This window comes from Cotesia typhae, unplaced genomic scaffold (assembly GCF_013202065.1).
Source record: "Cotesia typhae breed Kobodo isofemale line unplaced genomic scaffold, CoteBio_Ctyphae contig_20, whole genome shotgun sequence".
Lineage (NCBI taxonomy): Eukaryota > Metazoa > Arthropoda > Insecta > Hymenoptera > Braconidae > Cotesia > Cotesia typhae.
Window position 1 is genome coordinate 199664 of NW_027423725.1, and position 22911 is coordinate 222574.

The following is a 22911-nucleotide window of genomic DNA, read 5'->3' on the forward strand; positions in this document are numbered from 1 at the left end:
TTGAGGAGCTATTTTTTTTTTTTTTTACAAGTCATAAATTTTCTGAGTGATTTTTTAATACATTTTATTAGATGAAAAAGTCGAAGGAAGGATTTAAAAAATTTTTTAAATTCAAATTTTCGCGGGAATTTTAAAGCGCGCGCTCAAAAAAAAATTTAACCCGCCATTTTGTCGAGAAATAAAGTTTGCACTAAAAATTAATTTAAAATCAATTTTTAGGCGCCAAAATATTTCTAATAAAATTTTTTGAAGTTTAAATTATTTTAATTAATTGTATTTAAAATTTTGAACCCAAGTCCCCATTTTGCAGCACAGAATTTAGACCGCCATTTTGTCGAGATAAAATATTCGTTGAAAATTAACTTTCTGATGATTTTTAGACTTTAAAAACATTTTAACAAGGACTTTTAAATTGCAGAATGACTCTTATAAAAATTTAATATTTTAACTGACTAAACTTTAAGTTTTGTATCTAACCCGCCATTTCGTGCGACGTAACATCATCCGCCATCTTGTTGACATTTAAATTTGTCTTAAAATCAACTTAAACTCATTTTTAACGGTTCTAACCCTCTTTTAATAAAAAATTCAATAAATTTTAAAGCACTAATTATTAAAAATTCACTCTTAATTTTTGACAGTGACAACATTAATTAAAACGACAATAAATAATATAAAAAATAAAATTTTTAAAAAGCTTGTATTTACGTTCATAGTACATATAAATAATTGATAAAATGAGTGTAGCAATTAAACTTTCAAGTGAGTCAGAGGAATAGTAAGTAATTGAATTAGACTATAAGGACATATGATAGCGCTGGGACTCTGTGACCACTAAGATTTTAATTAAGATCTTAGGGTTGATGTTGTGTCCTTGGCCATACACTCGCGCACGCTCGCACACATACACACGCTCACTTAAGTTATGATTATTTATGTTTTTATCAGTTTTCTTAGAGTTTTTCATTTTCTTAGCTTCAATAATGACATTGATGGCATGAATCATGAGTTGACTGCGCTTCGTGGTGTAAGCGAGAACCTAGACTATATAGTTGTCGTTCGTTTATATCAATATTAATATATTTTGTTTGATATATTGTATTTTGTCGTCTTTAGGTCTAACATTCTCTAAGACTACTGCTACCGACTACTTAATACCACGCTGGATGCAGTCTGCGTGCGATTCCTGTTTTTTTTTTTTTTTTTTTTTTTTTAACACAGACGGGTGAAAATCAGACGTCACTTTGTTTTATTAACAGGCCATTAATGTATGCATCAAATTTATTTAAAAATTTTTATAAAAAAAAGTCTTATAAGATAAAAGCCCTAATTATTGACACTATAAGAGACAAAATTATAATTTAATTTTTTTTTAAGCAATCAAATATCAATATCGTTGAATTTTGTTTGTGGTAATGTCTCAAGTAATGTTTTTACTAATCAATTTCTTTTTTTAAAATGATAATCACTGATATTTACTAATTCATTTTAAATAATTAAATAGAGTATCCGGAAACACCAATTATTGACAGGTTAAAAAACTGATTGATCTAATTATTGACATGCCTTAGCTCCAATTATTGACACCTATACTGCGCATGCGTCGAATCATCTGCTTATTCTTATTTATCGAAAGTTATTATTAAAGTTTATTAATAATAATTTCCATAAATGATTAATTACTTTTAAAAATATAAAAATTAATTTATTTAATCAGAAGAGTTCAAACTCTTACAGTTAATTTTTTAGGTTTAAGTAAAAAAAAGGCGTGATAGCGCTGTCAATATGAGATTCACACTTAAAATTTATCAACTAGTTATTGACACCCATTATTTAAATATTATAAAGCATAAAATTAATTTCGATTATTCAATTTTATAAATTTTTCATATATTGTTAATTAAAAAAAAAAAAAAAAAAAAAAAAGATCATATAATTAGATGAAGAAATTAATTTAAACTCGGCATTTAAAAAAATCCTTTTCTAACCAAAGTTGTTAAGAAAATAGACGCTCGTAAGCTGGTTTGATGAACTGGTGCTAACTTTATTTTTTTTTTAATAATTAATATTTAATATTTTCAACTGACAGTAATTTTTTTCAATTTTTTAATTAATAAAAATTTATATGATAGTTATTTTTATTACAGATGATTAAATATGTTTAAAAATAATTTAGGATGTCAATATTTAGACCCCTGTCAATAATTAAGGCTTTTGAAAATCAGATTTTATATAAAATTAATTGGTGAAAATGTTTAGAAATTTTTTGTCCGAAGGACAAAAATTTCTTACCATCAAACCGACAAAATGGCGAACGCGTTATTTTGATGCTTGCATTAAGGCCGGTTTCTATGGCCGAGGATAACATGCATTGTGGAGGAAAGCCGCGCTCATCGCGATCCTTCGATAGTATCTTAAACTCTTAACCATCTTGATAATGATATATATTATAAATAATCAATAATTAATATTGATAATGATATTGTAAGAATGTAAATAAAAATAAATTTTAGATTAAATTCAGATATTAATTAAACATTGTTGTTAATATAAATTTACCTGTAGTTAATATCGTAAATATATTCTGTGAAATAAAAAAAAAAAAGCATAAGCTCTAGCAAGCGGTCCAAGTAATCCTTGTTTACATAATTACCACACAATCTCCAGTTTGCTTTTCTTTTTCGATCTCGAGGATTCGCGCGAAAGCGTGCTTGTGCGTAGAACAAGAAAACTCAAGTTAGGTCGAAGAGACTAATTGTAAGAAAAAGTTTATCATTGTTTGCATTAATGAGGGGTTGCTAATACAAAATACGAAACATAATAATAATAATATAATAATATAATAATAATGATAATAATATTAATAATATAAAAAAAATGGTTTACTTTTTAACTATAAACTCAAACTCTTAATAAATATTAAGATGCGGTGGGGCAATCTTTATTCTTACAAACGATAAGTTAGGGACTGTTAATATTAACAATATAAAACAAATTTTACGAAAATGGCATGAAAGAGAGAGAAAAAAAATTAATTTTTATGAAAGAAAAAGAGATAAGAGATGAAAGAGAGAGAAAATTATGAAAAGATGGATAAGAAATAGATGAAGAGAAAGAGAAAGAGATAGACAAAGAAAACGAGTAACCATGCAACGTTCGAGCAAGCAATTGTTAAAAAATATATTTTTATTTAGTTTTTTTTTTTTATCTGTTGACTAAGGAGGCATTTAATTAGTACCTTCAAGACCTGGAGGTGGAGATTTATTTGAGTTTATTGAGAGGTTCAGTAAGTGGTTTTATTGTCAGGTGATCAGGTAACAACAATGGGCGCCACAGAGAACAAACAAAAAATAGCATTATATGCTGGTTAGTTATTGTCGGTTAATATTCTTATTATTAAGATAGAAAAATTACTGTATAGCTTTTTTCATTTTTTTAAAAGCTGATTTTGTAATTTTTCTTGAGTAAAAATAAAGAAAAAAAATTTCCGGAGGATACAAAACACAATATACAATTAGATTGAAAATAATTACACAACATACAGGAAACACCAAAGGTTTTTTTAGTTTTGAGGCTTAAAAGGGTTCTCGCGTGAAGAAATTTGAATTTGAAGAAAAAATATTGATTACCTAAAGGCATTAAGCCTTGTGAAATTTTTATGGAATCGATTTTTTAAATACTACGGCTGTTTTTTGAAATATAAATTACATCGAAAGTATTTTTAGTCGATATTAAGCTGTAGAATTAATCAGATATATAAGTTATGATACATAGTCTGAAAGGTAATTTAATTTTCTACAATTTTGAATTTTTGTAAATTTTTTATAAAATCAACCGTTCAAAAGTTACAGATGTTATAAGAATTATTAATTTCATCGAAAAGGTTTTTTGTTGATATTAATTAATTTTAAGGTTTTTAAAATTTTTATAAAACCAACTGTTCAAAAGTTACAGACATTTTAAAATTTATTAATTACATCGAAAAAAAATTTCCTGCCGCTATTAATTAATTTTAGGCTTTGAAATTGATTAAAAAAAAATTTTTTTTATAAATTACCGGAAAGGAAATTAAATTTCCTATAATTTTTGTGTCTTATAAAAATTTTATAGAATCAACCGTTCAAAAGTTACAGTGACTATTCCTTCTAAGCCTCAATTTCAGAACAAAAAAAAAAACGGAATTTATTGAAAAAAATATTGAATTGCATAAAAAGAAAAGTCGGGACAAATAATCAAAATAAAAAAATATCCTTGAAATAGTCACGAATCGCGTAATATCCGCGTGGTACACTGAAACGCAGAACATATGTAATATTTAATGTAAAATATCAAATTTATTATTTATAATTTCGAGTATACGTTTTCTAGAAAATAATTTATCGCACACAACCTAGATTTAGCTCGGGCGCCCTAGAAAACATAAAGCTCGTAATTATTATCATTATCTGTTATTATTATTATTATTTTTATTTTTATTGCTATTTTTTTAAATCTTTTGTGAAAAATTAAGGGGCTCTCGTCTGTGTTCCGCGAAAACGGAACCATCGTATATATATATATATATATATATATATATATATATATATATATATATATATATATATATATATATATATATATATATATATGTTCCCGAATAATAGCGCCCAAGCTTTTTTTTTGTTGAGAAATTTTATATGGTCATTGTCGCAGCCAAATATTATCACTATTACTATCATTTTTATATTTTATATAATATTATTATTATTTTAGGGGAATGTGTGTGTAAGTTTATTGAAGATTGCGGTCTTGTCTGTTAACAATAGAGACTCCGAGTCAACAATAGTCCTGAAATGATAAAAATAATAGGGAGAAAAAAATCTAGTAAACAATTTTAATGAAAAAAGTTTCTCGAGTTATGAATGAATTATTTAATATTTTATTTATTCTGTAAAATAACTTCTGTTTTTATTATTATTCCTTTTTCTCCAGGAAGTTTAAATATTACTCGGAGATAAATTAGATTTTTTTTTGTTTGAAATTATTAATGGAAAATTTTTGTTAAATATTAAATTTTCGCTGACGCAAATGCGGAAGAATTTTTTTTTTTCTATCTTGGGAATAATTAATTTTTTTTTTTTTAAATGCTGTCAGAGCATTTTATAGGAAATTTTATATCCTATAAAAATTAGTTTGTAGATTTTTTTTTTACGATCGATTTTTATCGAGATATTTAATTATTTTATAACAGAAAAATAAAAATGATAAAATTTTTATGTTTGTAATTGTTTTTTTTTTTTTTTTAAATAACTCGAGAAATAATTAAAAAAAAAAAATTCTAAGAGATTAATTAAATTCTCTATAAAAATTAATAGATACAAGGAAAATAGTAAACTGTAATAAATAATAGTATGACAAGTAAATATTTTAATTATACTAAAATTGAGAAATATTTCGATGTTTTTATAAATTTTTAAAATTATAAATTATAGCAAAAAAAAATTTATTTAAAAAATTTCAGAAGCTCTAAAAAAATTATAAATGCAACATTTTTTAAATTTAATTGTTTAATAATTTTTATATATCACATCAAATTATCCAAAAAAAAAATTCCCTTGTAAATTAAATTATAAATTGTGACTGTTACACTTTCTAAATTAAATTCTGTAACAGATTAAAATTTTTGCCACTTACTTTTTACTTTTTACTTTTTTCCCTGTCGATTTTTTTTTTTTTGTTAAAATTAATTTTGATTGAGATATTTAATAATTTTACAAGAAAAATAAAGACGATAAAATTTTAGATATTTGTAATTTTTTTTTTTTTTTGAAAATATTTCAAGAAATAAAAAATTTTTAAAAATTCTAAAAAAGGAATTTTGTAAAAAACAGTAAAGAATAAATTTTTTTTGAAAAATTTATTATTTCTCGAGATATGTAATAATTTTATAACAGAAAATAAAAACGATCAAATTTTGATGTTTATAATTTTTTTTTTTTTTTTAATATCTCGTGAAATAATTAAATTTTTAAAAAATATTAAGAGAAAAATTTTAATTCTTTACAAGAAAGAAAGAATTACTTTTTTCTAAAAATTTATAAGATATTTACAAAGATTTTTGATTCTTTGAATGTAAAAGATTGTTTTGATGATATTTAATTTAATTTTTTTGACTACGAAAATGACCAAGATGAGACAAGTCCGGTCTCTAATAAGCCAATCAGTTCCTACGAACACTCGACACATAATAACAATTACAGTAATAATAACAATAATAACCCTGTATAGTATTCTATATATAAATCGGTAGACTGAATTGTATATATCTATATATTGTATACAGCAAAAGGATAATGGATAATCAACTACGTACCAACTCCGAGACCAATGGTATCGATTTCCGGCGTGGTCGAATGTCCGGCATGCTGTCGATGTTGCTGTAGAACGGATTATCTCCTGGATGTCTGCAATCAAAATAATCCGCTAATACAATACCCGAATAATAAACGTTACACTTTTTTAAATTTCATTTCAAAGGTACTTTCAATCAGACATCAAATTGTCGTTACGCTAAAGTTACATCAGAAAGATAGTTTGTACTGAAGTATTATTAAGCGAGTACTCTTATTAATAAAAATAAAAATTTAGTTTTGAATTCAAATTCAAAATTTAGGGTCAAATATTGAAGATGTGAAAAAAATTTTTTTATAGAGAATTTCTTTTTTTACAAAAAAATTTGTTATTAATTTCGCCCTATCTATCATTCTTTATTCAAAATTTGAATTTAAAATTCAAAAATTAAAGTTACAGAATTTATCCATAGTTTTCAAAAGTTCAAAATAATAATATTGATAATAAAAAAAAAAAAATGATAAGGCAAAAGCCTTAATTATTGACAGAGGTCTAAATATTGACACTCTAAATTATTTTTAAATATATTTAATCATCTGTAATAAAAATAACTATCATATAAATTTTTATTAATTAAAAAATTGAAAAAAATTACTGTCAGTTGAAAATATTAAATATTAATTATTAAAAAAAAAAATAAAGTTAACACCAGTTCATCAAACCAGCTTACGAGCGTCTATTTTCTTAACAACTTTGGTTAGAAAAGGATTTTTTTTAAATGCCGAGTTTAAATTAATTTCTTCATCTAATTATATGATCTTTTTTTTTTTTTTTTTTTTTTTTTAATTAACAATATATGAAAAATTTATAAAATTGAATAATCGAAATTAATTTTATGCTTTATAATATTTAAATAATGGGTGTCAATAACTAGTTGATAATTTTTAAGTGTGAATCTCATATTGACAGCGCTATCACGCCTTTTTTTTACTTAAACCTAAAAAATTAACTGTAAGAGTTTGAAATCTTCCGATTAAAAAAATTAATTTTTATATTTTTAAAAGTAATTAATCATTTATGGAAATTATTATTAATAAACTTTAATAATAACTTTCGATAAATAAGAATAAGCAGATGATTCGACGCATGCGCAGTATAGGTGTCAATAATTGGAGCTAAGGCATGTCAATAATTAGATCAATCAGTTTTTTAACCTGTCAATAATTGGTGTTTCCGGATACTCTATTTAATTATTTAAAATTAATTAGTAAATATCAGTGATTATCATTTTAAAAAAAGAAATTGATTAGTAAAAACATTACTTGAGACATTACCACAAACAAAATTCAACGATATTGATATTTAATTGCTTAAAAAAAATTAAATTATAATTTTGTCTCTTATAGTGTCAATAATTAGGGCTTTTACCTTATAAGACTTTTTTTATAAAAATTTAATTCTTCTTTAGAAAGTTTCTCTTCAATTTTGCTCATTTAATATCTCTCATTCTTTTTCCAAAATTTATTTTTTAACCTTTGAGCGATTATCTTGAAAATGAAGACTCGAGTATTCAATTTTAATTTATCAATTTATCATTGTTAATTTTGTTTAGTAAAATGAATTTGATTTTTCGCTTAAGTTTACAAAATTTCTACAAGTTAAATAAATATCTTGTTATAAAGTTCGATTGTAAATAATTCGATGGGAGAATTGACAAGAAAATTTCTTGTAATTGAAATGTCAAATGAATCTGACAATTAATCATTCTTCTTCAGTTGGAGTAACTCAAACTAGAACTGAGTTAGGTTTAGACTCTGCGGGTGAACAAGTGCCAGAAGCTGACCTCCGGATTTGTGGATCTGATTCCAACCTCAAACTTTGAACTCTAAACTCTAAACTCTAGATTCTCTGGGTATTGATGAGCTTTCGATACGTCATTTCTGTTATAGAGTTCCAGTTGTAGTTGTCGGTAAACTTGAACTTAAACTTAAGCTATTATCTGTTTCAAATTCATTCTATTCTTCAAACTGTCTCAAACTCGTTATTTATGTAAATTAACCCGAGGTGTTATTTCGCCGGAATTATACTCGAGGTAAATTTGTCGCTCAAGTTTTATGAATGGATGGAAATATTCTGTGAATTTTATTCGTAACTTTACTTTTAGTTTGAATAGTTCCACTGCGGAAGCGTTTATATAGATCCTTTTTCTTTTTTTGCGGTATAAAGTGTCTTTTTTTGGGATTTTCGGCAATATTAACTGTAATTTTGTTTTTAAGAATAGTAATTCATTATTTTACATTAAAAACATTGAACACTTTAATGTAATTAAAGAAATTAAGTCGCCATTTTAAGATTCTGGAATTTAAGACGCCACTTTGTGGTTTGAGAATTTAAGCAGCCATTTTGTGATCCAAAAAATTAAGAAGTCATTTTATTATTAAATAACTAGAAAAAATTTAGCGTTTTTGTTTTTGTACAAGAATTAGAGTCACCATTTTAAGATTATGGAATTTTAGACGCCATTTTGTGGTTTGAGAATTGAGGAAGCCATTTTGATATTAAAATTTGATTCAATGTTATTTATGAGGACGTAAGTAGACAAAAAAAGACCGAAAAATTGAATAATTTATTGTAATGTAAAAAATTGATTTTCCATTTTGTGATTGTGGAATTTAAGACGCCATTTTGTGATGTAAGAATTAAAGCAGCCATTTTGAGATCTAACAAATTAAGAAGCTATTTTTTTTAGGATGCAAATAAATGAAATATAGACAAAAAATCGAAGAATTTTTTGTGATGTAAGAAGTTAAGCCGCCATTTTATGATTTGAGAATTTAGGAAGCCATTTTGTGCTCCAAGAATTTTATTCACCATTTTGTTATAAGAATGAAGATAATTTATAAAGAAAATTAATATCTTTCTGATATAAGAAATTAATTCACCATTTTATGGTTTAAGAATTTGATCCGCCATTTTATGATTAAAAAAATTCGCCATTTTATCAAAAATTTCCCAGCTTGTATAATTAAATTTCTTACAAAATGACTGAAGTTTGCGACTGTAGGATTTTTTTTTTAAACTAATAAATTCAACCCGCCATTTTATAAAATAAGAATTCAAGCAGCCATTTTGAGATCAATAAAATAAATAACTTACCCGTTAGCTCGGCCACCAGATTCTCCACCTGCGCCACTGCCATTCTAACAAAAAAAAATATTTTTTATTAGTTATCTTAAATATAAACATAAATAACAATTACAAATGTAACATAATGTAAATATAAATATAAATATAAATATACATGTAAATATCTTACTTATAAATAACTGCGAACGACCACCCATTGAGCTCATCAAAAAATCATAACCAACAAACTCAGTGAGTGGCTCAAAGCTTTGCCTCATCAAACAGAAAACACGCGATTCTTCGCTCAATAACAATCATGCAATCGTGTTTTCAGTTTTTTCTCTTATTAACCTACAAATCCTTTAGTTTCTTTGTTTTCTTTGTTCCGGCTGCTCTCGAAGGCGCCGGGTTCGATTCCGGGCTCCAGTATTTTTTTTTTTTTTTTTTTTTTTTTTTCTACGGATTAAGCCAATTGTCAGCGCAAATAATAAAATTATTTGTAAACAAGATAACTATTGACTTTTTTTTCACAATAATTTATAATTAAAATAAAAAAAATCAATAAAAGTTATCTCATTATTATTTTACGGTCTTTATTTAAATCCTGACAATGATTGACATTAATCCCGTTCGCGAGTTTTTAAATAATAATAACAATAATAATAATAATAGAAAATAATCATAAAGTGTTATGGTAAAAGTTTTACAACAACTTTTATAAATATATCACGTACAATTCACATTATAATTATTATTATTATATTACCAGTATTATTATTATTTCAAGTATTGTATTTTTATTTTGTTATTATTTTTTAATAATAATTTGTTCAGTTACAATAGTTTAAGTATTAAACTTATCGATAGCGCAACAATAAATAAAATTTTAGAGTTTTTCAAGTTTTTGTTCGTTTAATTTTTTTTTTTTTTTTTTTTTTTCAGTACCGAACTTTTAAATCTACTCGTCGTATTCGCTCTTACATATATATATATATATATATATATATATATATATATATATATATATATATATATATATATATATATATATATGTATAATTTAATAATATAACTTATGTCCTTTATTAAAACGTTTATTATTGGTGTTCTTATATTTTTAGCGCTCCATACAAGCTCTCATTTATAAAGTTATTTAGTTTTTCGCTCGTAATGGAGCTCAGCGGTATCATGGTAGAATACGAGTAAGCTGCTAGGGGTAAAAACAACCTACCCGAGGGTGCTTTTTTACGAATAAGATGAAAAAGTTGTTAATAAAAAATAGATTAAATATTATTAACGCAACTTCCGAACAGATAAATTCGTTGTTTACTTTATAGAATAATAATAAATATGATGACAATAAATTTAAAGGCAGGTGGCTGTCTGCTTTTTATGATAACAATAATAATGATAATGATAATAATGTTGGGTAAAAAATTTTTAATGGAAAAGTTTGTGATTGAATTTTTATTGAGCGTATTTTATTATTTCTAGTGGAAGTATTTTTGTATGGAATTTTATTTTCTTTGTGAAATTTTTCTATTTTACGAATGGAATTTTAATGGATTAATGGACTGATTAATTTTTTGATTTAAAAAAACCAATGGAAGATTTTTGTGCTGGAGTTTATTATTAATTATCTATTAATAATGGAATTTTATATTTACTGGTTAATGGAATATTAATGGAATTTATTAATTATAATGAAATTTGTAAAAAATAATGGAATTTGTTAAAAGTAATGGTCTATTGAAAATAATGGAATCTATTAAAATCAATAGAATTCATTGGAGATAATGGAGTTTATTTGATATGATCAAATTTAAAAAAAAAGATAGAATTCTTGAAAAGTAATGGAATCTATTAAAAATAGTAAAATCTAATGAAAACAATCCAAATAATCGAAATCAATAGAATCCATTGGAATTAATGGAATCTATTAAAAGTAATGGAATCTATTAAAAGTAATGGAATCCATTAAATATAATGGAATCTATTAAAAATAGTAAAATTTAATGAAAACAATAGAATTCATCGAAATCAATAGAATCCATTGGAATTAATGGAATCTATTCAAAGTAATGGAATCCATTAAAAATTGTAAAATTTAGTGAAAATAATAGAATTTATGGAAATTGTTAGAATTTATTGAAATTAATGGAATCCATTAAAAATTCATGGAAAATTAATAGATCTATTATAAACACTAAATTTCCCTATAAATACTAAATTTTATTGAAAACAATAGATTCCATTAAAATAATGAAATCCATTAGAAATCCAATCAATTTTCCAAACAACCCTCAAAAATTCAACCTTTTTTAGAATCTACAACTTTTCCACTTTAAAAACAACTATTCAAATAAAAAAAAAAAAAAACCAAAATTATCAATCCAGCCGCCATTTTACTAAAAGAATAAGTCTTGTTTTACTACACTAAACGATTAATTAGGCCGCTATTGACTGGCGATATCACTACTTTCTAATCGTTATTATCTTTTGAATACTATCAATAATATATGATGTAATCATATTCGTATTTATTTAATCTACTAAGCTTCTAGCTACATTTTACTAACCTACAAATCTGATGATTATAATCACGACACGATATGACATATGGATATGAGATATGAGATACGACCCGCGATATGAAGGGTAATGCAGATCTTGATAGTATCAACGAGCTAATGTTTTCCGATTTGCCGATAACTTACTCACAAAGTAAGTATCCAAATTGAAACTCAACTGTTAGATACTATACGTGAGTACATTAATAGCAGCTATGATATATGATATATGATGTATATTGTGATGATATGATGATGGGAAAATCGATGTGTAACTAAAAGCTTAAACACGTCGCCTGTGGCCCCTTAATATCTTATTATAAGTCACGACCCGCTTCTATTATATTATATGATATATATTAACGAGCATAGATTGATAGCAGAATCCTTCCTCAAATTTACTTTGGTTAAACTGTCATGGCCGACGTAGCGGTTAATCCGCGGGCTTATGTCGCGTTTTGTCGAACAGTAAGCCGAGCTTTCTTGAGACGGTCAAGTATCAAGCATCAATTATTTATTGTGGAAGTTTGCTTGCTATGACGTAATAAAACCGTTAATTTCTTAGATTAAGCTATATTAGTGATAATGATAATGATAATGATGGTGGTGCTCGAGTTCTAACTTAAAACGATAGACTTAGTTCGTCATTTTTTATTCACTAAACAGTCTTATTAATCTACCACCGTGTTAGTTTTCATTTCATTCATAATTTTCATTTCTTACGAGCTAACTTTCCGCGGCGAGCCGACTTTTATAAACTTGGTGACTTTAATCTCCAAAAAGTTACCGAGAATTTATCGGGCTCTTAATTTTTTCAGTTTCGGCTATATCTTTTCAGTTTCTCAATTTTTAATCTAAATTTCTAAACGGAAAAATAGTACTGTTGAAATTACAGTAGAAATAAATTTATAAATGGAATTTTTACATGATAAAAAATTTAAATTTAACATGTATCGAAAAACTGTGAAATTTACACGGAAAAAATTTTAATTTGGTATTTATTTGTAAATTTTATGAATGGTATTTTTTAATTTTCAAAAAAAAATGTTTCATATTTAAATTAAAATTTTTCTACAATAATTTATTTGTTAAAATTCGATAGTAGCGCCATCTTAAGATGTAAAAAAAATGATCTATTACGAATATATAAAAAAATTTGAATTTTAATAGAGCTCACAAATTTTATATTGGTGAAGTGGTTTTATTATTTTATAACGGCGCGGAGCGAATCGGGTTCGAATCCTGACTCGGGTAAATTTTTTTTTTTATTTATAATTTATAAACAATTTCCATTACAATTCAAGAAAATTAATTTTGAGTCAAGGCTTTTATTATTATTATTTACTTTCAAGTTAAAAAAATTTTTTTTTTCATTTAAAAAGATCCAATTAGCCTCCTAATGTAAAGAATATCTTTAAAAAAATAATACGTAGAAATATTTTTGTTTTGCATATTAAAATTAATTAAAAACATTTTTGACGCATATTAAAATTTTTTATTGTGTAGATTGAATTTACAAATTTTTATGAAGGTTTAAAAATTTTAATACTAAAGTATTAAATGGATCTCCTTAAATTAATATTTTCTTGGAGAGTTAAAATTATTTAATTATGTAATTTTTCCACATTAATCCCCGTAAATTCAACAGTATTTTTTCCGTGTAAATTTCAATAATTTCAAACAATAATTCTCAATCTTAAATCAACAAACTAAAGATTAAACTTCATAAATTTATATAAACTATATAAATAATTTACCTCCGCAATTTTTTTACGGTATTTTCCCCTAAAAAGACATCGCAATTTCCTCCAACTTCACCTGGCAATAATTGCTTGCAAACTTTTCACCCAATTCCCTTTCAATTAAAATTAATATCAAAATTCACCGCGAAAGTTTCCATCAAACCAAACCTTTGATCTTTTTTCCGATTGTAATTTCCATTTTAAAAACCAACACGATTCAATTAGCCTCAATCGGTGCGGCTAAAACTATTAATAAAATCGCCAGAACAATCGATGAGCCCCTTGAGAGTTAATTTATTAATTGACACCTTCCATTAATTAATTAATTTATTTAATAATTATTATAATTACAATCATGAAACTGTGCTGAAAAATTTCGAGTGCTATTTACGTAAACATTAATAACAAAAGTTTAATTGAAATAAAACTTTGCGAGTTAGTAAGCGATGATTAAATATTTTTCTTAATGTATGTTCCTGTAATTTTATGTAAATTACCTCTGCAATGCTAATTGCGGCTCTGTTTTATTTTTTTTTTTCAATATTATTATTTTTTATTATTAATTATAATAGTAATAGCAATAATGTATAATATAAAAGTGAGAAATTGGTCTTTTCTCTTTTTTTTTTTTTTTTTTTTTTTTTTTTTTAATATCGGCAATTACTTTTGTTTATTCGATTAATCGATAGTTTTCGGAGTTTCTATTACCGGAGCGTAGCATAGAGTTGTGTGCGCAAAATCCCCGGACGTTGCGTGATATTCAATAGAGTACCCGTCAAATCTCACGTGAGTATGATCTGCAATGCGTACGGATTATTATCGAGTTATTACCACCTGTTATAAAATTACAAATCACGCTCAAATGAATGACTAGTTGCAACTTTCCGAGTGCGGCTCCGAGTTAGAGTTAGAGTTAGGGTTTATTTATCATTCGATAAATTAAAATTATTATTATATCATTTTCATTTACAGGCACTTGATCAATAGACCGTTTTAATTAGTTTTCATGGTCGTTAGTCGTGAATTATTGGTCGCAGTTTTTGGAAATTGATACTTTCGGTTATTAATTGGGTGGGTAGACTTAATTAAGTGATTTTAGTTAAATTTTTAAGAATTTTATTAGCACTGAAGAAAAATACTTTTGTGACTGCCATGACTTGTAAAATATAAATAAAAAATATTTTGCTTTTTTAAATAATAATTTTTGTTAAATTGTACTGTATTTTTTTAACCATTGACTTTTTCGAAGATATAAGCTCATCCCGAAGTTACACTCGTCAAGAGCTTTCATTTGAGTACCCACATGCATTTTTTATATATTTTTGATATATTCATATATATAATATATATAAATATATGAAAAATTGATGTCGGTACTCAAATGAAAGGTCTCGATGAGTGTAATATCAGTATGAGCTTATATCTTGAAAAATGTCAATAGTTTACGAGATACAAGGTAATTTAAATCTCACTAAAAAAACCGATTTTATTATATGACTATCTGGAAGACAAATTAATGCAAGTTTTCTATTAGAATTTGATAATATTGTCATGATTGTTCAATTCAAAATAATTTGAATAAAAAATGACCACCGAAAGTTGTTTTGGCACAAGTTCCGATGGAAGCGTGCCAAATTTTACAACTTCAAATTGTCGAAGTCTTTAACTCATCAAGCCAAAACTACTCTATCAACGATGATCATGAAATCTCAACCATACTAAAAAAAAAAAAAAAAAACTATTTTTTTTCAGTGCAAAATTTATTCAGTATCTTAAAAAAAAAATTTCCTGAAAATTTTTCGTTCAAATTTAATTTTTTCGCCCTAAATTTGCAGACAATTTTACGATAATCCAACGCTACAATTCCAGTAAAGTTAAATAAAAATTTTTCACAGTATAATTGTATTACTTTGTTGCATAACATTATATTGTTCCTAGAAAATTCTCTCATGAAACCATTATTACATTCCTATAAGCATATATCGACTTTTATGATAAAGGTGTTCCACTTATTCGATTTGCATCGAGTTTTCGTTTTCATGCTTGCCCGATTACATTAGAATCTGTTCTGTGTTCCCACCTAACATGCATAACATCTTACATATAACTCTATCGCTTTCACGTCGTAGGTATTTTAAGAATTTCCCAACTTCAGGTTAAAGAAATTAAATCAATACTTCAATCCAAATTTTTTTTCCTTAATTTGCAGACAATTTAACATCAAAGTCAATATTTTTCATTGTATATTCATTACCATAAAAATTCGCTTAACTGTCTATTGATCAAGTTTTTTCTTCAGAAATCAATTTTTGATACAAGAAGCACGTTAATATTTATGTGCGAAAATTTTAGAATATCTTTCAAAAGGTATGGTAAAAAAATTTTAAAATCATCAAAAACCACCAAGATTTTTTAGAAAAACTTACAAATATTCATTAGATAAGCTGGGACAATTTTTATGTTATTCATCAATAATTAATTGATGTTATATAAATTTCTTGAATTGAAAGCGCGACGTTAGGTAAGCTTTGTTTCAAAGTAGCCTAAAAAAAAAAAAATAATATTACGTAGAAGACGAATAAACCTATCCTTAATCTAGTCGTTAGATCCAAGTAGCCTTAATTGACATTAGAGAGCAAGAACGAAAGTTGCCTCTTATTGACTTTGTTTTTCGTTAATTACAACCACTTAACCATAATGTAAAAGTATATAAAATATAACGCATCAAAGGACTAAAAAATCACCAATCGCAACAGAGGTATCCTCGAAACCGCTAGGCCTGATGAAAGTTCCAGGACCAGGACCCGAATTTCGAGTATACCCTGTTGAGATTTTCGTGCCCTCACTTGATCATAATACTCACAGTAGGAGGCGGAGGGGGAACAGCAGTTTCCTTGGTAGTGGCGTCTTCTTCCTCCTTGAGCTTGTCTTCGGCCTTGCGTTCCTTCAGGGCCTTCAGGAGCTTCCACTTGGAGCCAGGAGGTCCAGGACTGACTTGTCCTTCCTTCAAAGTTGTGTCAGAGCTTCCGCAGGACGAAGAATCGATCTTGATTTTGGGCAAGCTGAGCGTAGCGGTTTCCGCGCTTCCAGCTCCGTCGCGTTCTCCTTCGACGACAGTACTCTCCGAGTCCCAGCCTCCGGGAATGCTGACGGAGACCTCACTGGGAGGAACACTGACGCTTCCTTCACGGGAGAGTGAATCAGAGCCTTGATGAAGCAGCTGCTTCTCGCTTTCGCGGCGCATAGTGGACCCACTGGAGCTGCGCCTGGACTGCTCTTCCAGGTCCTTGCGAAGGTCCAGTTCTTCGTCCAGCTCGTCCATGGAGTGGACGGGGCTGTCGGGTCCTGATGTCTCGCCAGAGGAGCCTTCGTCCATCGGCAGCAGAGCTGTCCGTTCCTCGCGACGAGCCTCTTCTTCGTGGGCCCAAGTGTGGTAGTCGGTAACTCTTGCAAAAACAGTTTCGATGCTCTCAGCGTTCTTCTTTTTAGGAATCGGCTTGCCGTCGTCTTCGAAAAGTCTCTGGCGACTCAGCGGAATGGCGCCGTTGATCTTGGTGCCTCTCAAATTGTTGATAAGGTTGTTGTCCTTCTTGGTGTTGTACTCGTTGGTTTCCTCGACGATCTTGTTGGTGTCCTTCGGAATGGCCTTGAGCTTGAGCTCCTTCAGGACAAAGGACATCCGCTGCTTGACGTCTTCATTAGGACAGTAAGGTTGCTCTTCAGGCTCCTCAACCAGAACCTGGCCCATCTCAATATCCAACTGCGACTGACGTTCTAATTCTTCAAGCTTCTTCAATTCGTAGCAGTACCACTCGTCCTCGGAGTCTATAGAGTCCTCGGTGCTCTGGCGCCTGGAAGACACGCGGGAGGTGCTGCGGTAAGAGTGAGTGCTTCTGTTGTCCTCATCCCCTTCTCCGCTTCTTGAACCTCCCCAAGGAATGTCCAGAGACTGCTGGTGTCTAGGCAAGAACCTGTTTGTTACGTATCCAAAGCCCCGAGTGCTGGAAGCCGACGGACTCCCTTCCGAGACAGGTGCCTCCTCGGACAGGCTGGTCACCAGCTCCGGAGGCTTCGCACTCGGTGTCTTTTCGTTTTTTTCAACAGTCTCTTCTTGAGGCTGGGATTCTTCCTCTTCACCTTCTTTAAGAGGTGAGGATTCCTGCAGCTGGCCGTCGTCTGACTTTTTATCGAAAGCGTCTTCAAACATCAGCTGGTCGTCTGACACTGTGGAAAACTGACGCTGACGATACTTCCCCAGAGCTCGTGACACTGCGAACTCCATGCTGGCTCCGCCCATCATCGCAACCGGCAGTTTGGGGGCCTTTTCATTGGGAGCTTCGTCGGAACTTCCCGTAGAGCGTTTAATGTCTCCGACGGTTGGGAACATTGACGTAGACCCGCCGGAACCGGAACCCGTGCTTTTTCCTGAACCGTCATGAGCATCTTCGGCGTTGGTCAGGTTGTCTGACAATTCTTGCTCGCTGTTTTCGTGCTTCATTCTTAGATCTCTTTCCTTCATGCGATCCTGAGCTGCTTGAAGCTGGAGTTGTTCCTGATGCTGCTGGATCTGCTGTTGCAAAGCAGCCTGTTGCTGTTGGAGATAGTCCAGGTGTTGCTGTTGAGGCGACGGAAGCGTCGGAGTCTGCTGCTGCATCTGTTGCTGCATCTGCTGCTGTTGCGCCAAAGTAGACGGAGTTTTCCGCTTCTGGCTGGCTCGAACTTTAGCAAAGAAAGGTGGATCTTGGTTGATGTCCGACATGACGCTGTCTTCATCTTCGGACAACCCACTCTGTCTTCCACTGCTCCACTCAGTTTCCGACTGCTCTGGATCAGACAGCGATTGAGAGTGATGACTCCTTCGTTTGGCCTTCTGGAGAATCCCCGAGACTGTAGACACTAAATTGTGCTTCTTCTTCTTCCTGGCAGCGTGTGATCTTCGAGACTTTACCTCGGGAGGTTCCTGCTGACTTCCAGAGTCAGAAACATCAAGATCTTCCCTCCTAACTCCTCCAGGAAGAGACTGGCTTCGATGACGCTTGGTTAGGTGCAAATCCGGCAACCAATGGCTCATTGAGCTCATCGCGTTCTTCAGCGAAGAACCTCGACGGACCTTTTTAGGAACCTTTACTTCCTCGCGTTCTTTTATATCCGCTGAAATGCTGATGTATCCCGACTGAGACACAATGACATTGGAAGGATTGTAGTAACCTTGCTGAGGTTGAGTAACTTGTTTGTCCTTATCGACTACATACTGAGCTGGACGCTGTCGGAAATTGTCCGAGGCACTGCTTTCTGAGCTGGTCATCCGCTGGACATAGGCCTGCTGATACTGCTGTTGGTACTGAGCTCTCTGTTGATGGTAATTTTGGTAGTACTGCTGATGGCTTTGATAACTAGGCGGCTGAGGGTATCTGCGATCGTTGTAATTCTGAGCATAACTACCATCCGATGTCATAGACCTTATACTAGAAGAAGTTGAATCATGAGGAATCTGAGACTCACGAAACCAGTTGTCAGCTTCTGTCTTTGGAAGATTTGCGGAAGTTGGATAGTAGGACAATGCATCAGTGATGTTACCAGGGAACATGTTTCTGTAAGCAGTTTTGTAAGCTTCTTGGTTCGCTCGATCACCGTAGGACATCACTCTGGTTGGTTTACGGTGAGGATACCCTGAAAGCGCAGCTTCTGCGTACTGCATCGCGTTGTAGGCTTCTTGGTAGTTAGCTAAGTCAGCGCCGCGGTAGAACTGCTCAGCGCTGGTAGTTCGTGGAACTAACGACCGGGTGGAGCTGCTGGGGCTGCTAGTATAAACTCCGGTGATGAAGTGTTGCCGATTACCAGCAACGGAGTAGATAGCGGGCTGATCTGGCCGAAAGATTACATCTGTCCCAGGGGTAACCGTGTCGTAGGTATGCTGATGTTGAAGTGTCTGAGCGCGACCGCGCTTTTTCGGACTGGCGTTGATATTTCCGGCTGATCCGAAGGTGTAGTCATCTTTGGAAGCTGGAGATTTCGCCAAGGGAACGTGATTCACCATCAAACTGTTTGCCGTGGTAGTAACGTTGCCGAAAGCATCGCGGCCTTCAGGCGTGTCGTACAAGGGTTCTTGGATGGCAGTCGACGTTGGAAGCGGAGGAATAGGACTAGCAGTTCTCAGTTGGTTCGCAGTGATTATCGACCTGGTGTGGTCCAGCGAGTAGGAAGTCAGCATCTTGGTCATCGAAGTTTTGGGAGAGCTGGGTGACTTGTCGACGCCGCTCCAGCTGCTCATTGAGGACAGACCAGAGTCTGAGATGGCTGCCATTATGTTAGAAGGCTTGGGAGCGTGTTTTGGTGATGCGCGAGGTGATTTAGGCGACAGAGGCTGGTTTAGTCTGTCATCAGTCAGTTTTTCAGCAGGCATTAGGAAAGCATCGCTGGAGTCTCTCGGAGCTGGAGGAGGCGGCGAGCTTGGCGATGGACTGGGCGGTGTTCTACTCTCAGGAAACTCAAAGTTGAGCCTCGCGGCGCTGCCGAAGTACCCATCACGGCGAGTGCGGAGACTCTGGACGCTGTGGATGCTGTGGATGCTGTGTTGGCTGCTAGCAGACAATGTAGGCGACGGAATCTTATCGGTAGCAGTGTTGTAGCTAACAGTCGGAGAGGCGCAGGTCACTGCTACGAAGCTCTCGCCAATCAGATCAGTGAGCTCCTTGTTTTCCGCGTAACCTTTAGCGAATTTACCGGGATCGATGGGCAAGGGCATCACAGGTTCCGGGCTTTTTTCTAGGAGCGAGCTCGTGTACCCTAACCTAGGTGGCGTGTAAGTCGATGTACTGTGAATAGACGAGTCTAAGTGACTCTTTGGTGTGGTGCTCAGTCTTGGAGAAATGGACCTGGCGGTAAAATCACCGTCTGTAGCCAGCCCAGAGTCTGTGCTGACTCGAGAGATAGACCGCCCTGTAGATCCTGGACTCTTGGAATATGTCCAATTGTCAACGTCAGTCTCAGCGTATATCTTACGCAATTGTTCGTCTATGCTACTAGCTTCCTCCGCTAACTTGGCCTCTGCTTCCGAGCTGAACCGCTTCGGGGACTCCATCAGCCTAGTATTCAGCTCGATCAGATCCTGGGAGTCCTTCTGCAGCTTGCTGGTCAGCTTGTCCAGTTCATGAAGCTTCTCCAACGCAACTTGGTCCAGCGAACTCAATTTGGACAGCTCTGCGAGGTCCTGCTCGCTGACACACGGCGTGTTGCCTCGGTAGCTCTTGTAATCAGCCGCGCTGAAGATCTCCCCTTCATCCGGATCACCCTCTTCGTCCTTCTTTTCTTCCACAACTTCTTCCTTATCTTCCTTGCCCTTAGCTTTGTCCTCTTCCTTCTTGCCATTGGACTCATCAACGTCCTCCGCTTCTTCCCAAATCATCCCCAACTGAGAAGCAGGCCTCGAGGTCTCCCCGCAGATCAAGTCTTCCCTGTAAGCGTTGTTCAGACTCCGGTAGAAAGCTTCATCAGGCATCGCCCCTTCTTCCTCCAGCGTCTCCAAGGGATCCAGCCTCACTGTCCGGTGCATGTCCGTAATCGCCGCAACAGCTCCACTGTCGTGAGTCGAATGCATCCTTGCTAGCTCCTGCTGGGCAAGTTTCTCCCTGAGCACACTTGTGTCCTCAATTCCCATGGATGGGCCCAGGCTTTTAGCGATTGCGTCCAGCTCCCCGACGGATCCTCGCTGAGCTTCTTCGATGGTGTTCTGCGCACCTCCGTTTCCAGGTCCTTGGTTGCCACCAGCGTAAAACTCTATCAGCTGGCTGATCACCGTTTGCTGCTCGTACAACAGGCCCTCCAGCTTCTCCAAACGCTCCCACATCTTGATGTACTCCTGGCTGAGCAGGTCCAGCGCTCGCCACGCGTACTTCAGCTCAGTTTCCAGGATATTCAGCCGCTCTCCCAGTCGCTCCATGTAATCGCTGATGATGTAGTCGACGTTGCCATCACCGGTCAGGCCTGTGTAACTCGGCATTGTTGAGTCTGGAGCCGGGCTTGCAGACCCAGGTCCACTCAGCCTGGTAGTATCCATCTTGACCTTGGAGTTAATTCAGATTTGTTGCTCTTGGAACTTCAAGATCGCACTACTGATCGGAACATCGCGAGTAAAATCGGGTCCTGGGACACCTTGAACTTTTTCATGAAACACACTCGTGTAAAAATGATGAAATACTTTAACAAATAGTTCATTTTTTTAAGAGCCTTTCATTGCACTTTTAAATTTAATTTCACTTTCAATCACCGGGTGCTGACGGGCAAATCTGAAAAAAAAAAAAAAAAAAAAAGAAACAGGATGTTAGATTAAATATTTTCTTAGGTTCGAAGGTGATTCTATTCCATGGTAACTATTTCCAAGATTAAAAAAAAATAAGTTAAACGTAATAGGTATATTTTTTTAGTTTATTTTCCTCCAAATTCGATTGCTTTCAATGTAATCTAGAAGTATCGGATTTTTTCGTCACTTCCAAGTTAACCGATTCCAGTTTTAGTAATACGTTAATAAAAGATGACGTTAAATCGAACTGATTGAAAATGCGAACTGAATAATTCGGATTTAACAGCTAAGTGTGTTAAGTACAGAATGGATACGTCCCAACGGATGGACAGAATTCAGAAGAAATAAGATGGAGTAAATTTATCTGAAGCTCTTACATTTAAACGTCAGTTTATTTACTCAAGAAGTAAATTGCTCGTGTTGAGGCTCAAAGAGACTCAACTACTGGTTACTGCTTACTACTTAGTGATGCTAGCGAATATTTTTTTATAAGATAAGATAAACAAACAAGGCTTAAAACGGTCAAGTTAACTCACCCAGAAACATCTAACACTTTTGTTTTAAATCGTTAAGTCTATGTCCGATATTGATTTATCGAAGCCTTAGGGTGTTTATCCGGTTTCTGGATACAATATTTTTTTATGTTCCTATCATCGTAAGTCACGTCAATAAAAAAAAACAGTTCCCGATTGTCCGACTTATTTTTGTTCGGCAAGAATTATTGTGCGCTCGGGGAAAATTTTCTGATAAGGTCATATATAGATATATATATATGGCCATATCAGGAAATTAGGTGTATTTATATGGTTTGGAAACTCCATAATACTTTTTGATACAAAAATTG

General features: G+C 32.1%; 1 protein-coding gene across 3 annotated transcripts in view; it reads right to left on the reverse strand.

Annotated features, from left to right (window-relative positions):
* Unc-13 (unc-13) overlaps positions 1–22911 on the reverse strand; it is a 70388-nt gene that overhangs the window by 25417 nt on the left and 22060 nt on the right. For all 3 annotated transcript variants that reach the window (XM_074259762.1, XM_074259761.1, XM_074259763.1), the window contains exons 2-4: positions 16632–22053; positions 9487–9530; positions 6353–6443 (exon numbers count right to left, since the gene is read on the reverse strand). In XM_074259762.1, coding sequence (XP_074115863.1) covers positions 6353–6443; positions 9487–9530; positions 16632–21824 — 5328 coding nt within the window. In that variant the 5' untranslated portion in view covers positions 21825–22053. The remainder of the gene's footprint in view (positions 1–6352; positions 6444–9486; positions 9531–16631; positions 22054–22911) is intronic.